General features: G+C 38.0%; 1 protein-coding gene across 1 annotated transcript; it reads right to left on the bottom strand.

Moving 5' to 3' along the window:
• Positions 1–935: 935 nt before the first annotated feature.
• LOC131174769 (uncharacterized) lies at positions 936–1429 on the bottom strand (the record flags this gene model as incomplete). The annotated part of the gene is given in 2 exon segments (XM_058138694.1): positions 936–1010; positions 1013–1429. Coding segments are annotated over 2 exon segments (492 nt in total), but the record flags the coding sequence as incomplete, so codon positions are not given.
• Positions 1430–2643: the final 1214 nt, after the last annotated feature.

Below are 2643 nucleotides of genomic sequence, written 5' to 3'. Positions count from 1 at the left end.
CTTATGGGACTCAGCGTCCTCGCTGAGGTTTGCCCCACCATCGTTTAAGGCTGCACGCGGAGCGGCTCTGATACCACAAATGTAACGGCCCGGCCCACTAGTGATATTGTCCGCTCTGGACCGAAGCCCTCACGGTTTTAAAACGCGTCAATAGGGGTTACAAACCATCAACTTATATACCCAGCATCTCTCCCGTGTTTTGTCGATGTGGGATTTGCCTAGGGTGTTACACTAGTAGGGATTAGTTCATTGTTTGCATTTTGGATAACAGTTGTCCCACCTTTCTTAGGAACTACATGTACTGGACTAACCCATTTACTATCAGAAATTGGGTATATGATACCTGCATCTAATAGTTTTAAAATTTCTTTCTTGACTACTTCTTTCATGTTTGGGTTAAGTCTTCTTTAATGTTCAATTATGGGTTTACTGTTTTCTTCCATGGGTATCCTATGCATGCAAATTGAGGGGTTGATTCCCTTCAGGTCCTCTATTTTATACCCTATGGCTTTGCTATGGATCCTGAGTTCTCTTAACAATTTTTCCTCTTCTAATTTAGATAAGCTAGCATTGATTATAACAGGATAATTAGAATTTGAGTCTAGAAATGCATACCTCAGTGAGGAGGGGAGAGGTTTAAACTCTACCTGTTTGGCGTTTTCCTGGAGCTTACCTTCGGTTTGTTCCTCCTTCAATTTCTCCATCTCCGAAGCCTTAGCTAAGGGTATGGGTAGATGAGCTGCTAACTATTGTGCATATGCTGCTATTTTTGTATTTTCATCATCCACTATATGGCTGTGCACAATACATGCTTCAAGAGGATCTTTAGGATGTGTCTCATGAAATCCCTTTTTAACTTATTCGTCAATTATGTCAACCTTGAAGCATTCATCAGGTTCGAATTTGTGTTTCATTGCGTCGAACAAGTTGAACTCCACTTCTTCTTCTCCTACCTTGAGAGTTAGTCGCCCATTTTTGACGTCTATGATGGCTCTAGCAATTGCCAAAAATTGTCTAGGATGATAGGAATTTAAGCATCTTCTTCCATCTCAAGGACAACAAAGTCCACTGGAATGAAGAATTTTCCCACTTTGATAGGAATGTTCTCAAGTATGCCCACAGGATATTTAATAGATCGATCAGCCAATTGTAAGGAGATTGTTGTGGGCTTCAGTTCTCCAATCTTCAGCTTTTTGCATATTGATAGAGGCATTAAACTGACGCTTGCCCCAAGATCGCAGAGGGCATTGTCTATTTTCTTGTTACCAATGAGATAGGGTATGGAGAAGCTTCCTGGATCTTTCAACTTTGGAGGCAATTTGTTTTGCAGTATGGCACTGCATTCCTCTGTTAGAGCTACTGTTCCATAGTCTTCTAGCTTCCTTTTCTTTAACAAAATTTCCTTAAGAAATTTGGCATACGATGGCATCTGAGAAAGTGCTTCAGTGAAGGGGATGTTGATGTAAAGTTTTTGTAAAACTTCAAAAAACTTCCCAAACTGCTTGTCCAATTTGGCTTTTTGAAATCTCTGAGGAAAAGGTAGGGGAGGCTAATATGGCTCTGGTAATTTCTTTGTCTTCCTTGCTTCCTCTTCCTGATCTTTCTTAGCTTCTTCCTCCTTTTTCTCTGCTTGGTCTTTAGATTTTTCTATGGTTTCCTCTATCGGTTCTACCTCTGGTTGTACTAGAGTTCTCCCACTCCTCAGTGCAACTGCCTTACAATGCTCACTTGGGTTCATTTCTGGTTGACTAGGTAGTTTGCCAGCAGCTTTACTTGAAGAACTTACTTACTGAGCGATCTGATTCTCTAGCATCTTGTTATGAGTAGCAAGTTGGTCCATTCTGGAAGTCAGCTGTTGTAGACCCTTATTCTGTGATGAGTATGTGCATTGAGGCCGTGGGAAACCCGATGATGAAAAATTATATGACTGTAAAATGTAATTGGAGGCATGGAGCTGAATTATTAATTCCGTGGCATGATCTTGAAAAAATAATAATAATAATAATAATAATAATAATAATAATAATAATAATAATAATAATAAAGTTTTGGGGAAATTAATTTAATTAAATTTAAATAGAATTTTATTTTGTTTAAATTTAATATGGGTAGTTCTTAAATAGATCTAATTAAGTTTAATTGGGCTCCATGAGCCTAAGAAAGCCTAGTTATGAATTTTAAATGGGACCCATTTAATTATTTTCTAAAAATTGAAATAACAAAATATCTCTCTTTTCCTTGGCCCCACTCTCTTCCTCACTCCCTATTGGTGTCACCCCCTTTCCCTCTCTTTCTATTGGTTAGAACACTTCACCTATATTCCAGTCTTATCCAAATTCATCAATCCTAGTCATTTAAGTTATCTAAACTTTATCACCCTAAGACTCCAAACCCTATCACACCTCTCTCCCAAAACCCTATAAATACCCTAATAGGGAAGGGAAGAAAGGAAGATGGGAGGAAAGAGGAAGAGAAAATTCAGAGCTATAGGAAATTTAGAGATATTCAAGACTCTTTGAGTTCTTCCTTATTTTCTATTTTCTTCAAGAAGATTTTCATACAAGATTTCTGGAAGGTCAGTTTTTATTGTGTTCTTTTCAAGATCTATGGCACACAATATTTTAATTCTATGCTCTTTGTCTT

Source organism: Hevea brasiliensis, chromosome 16 (assembly GCF_030052815.1).
Source record: "Hevea brasiliensis isolate MT/VB/25A 57/8 chromosome 16, ASM3005281v1, whole genome shotgun sequence".
NCBI lineage: Eukaryota > Viridiplantae > Streptophyta > Magnoliopsida > Malpighiales > Euphorbiaceae > Hevea > Hevea brasiliensis.
The sequence above is the reverse complement of the archived record's forward strand: the minus strand, read 5'-3'. Positions and strand labels throughout refer to the sequence as shown.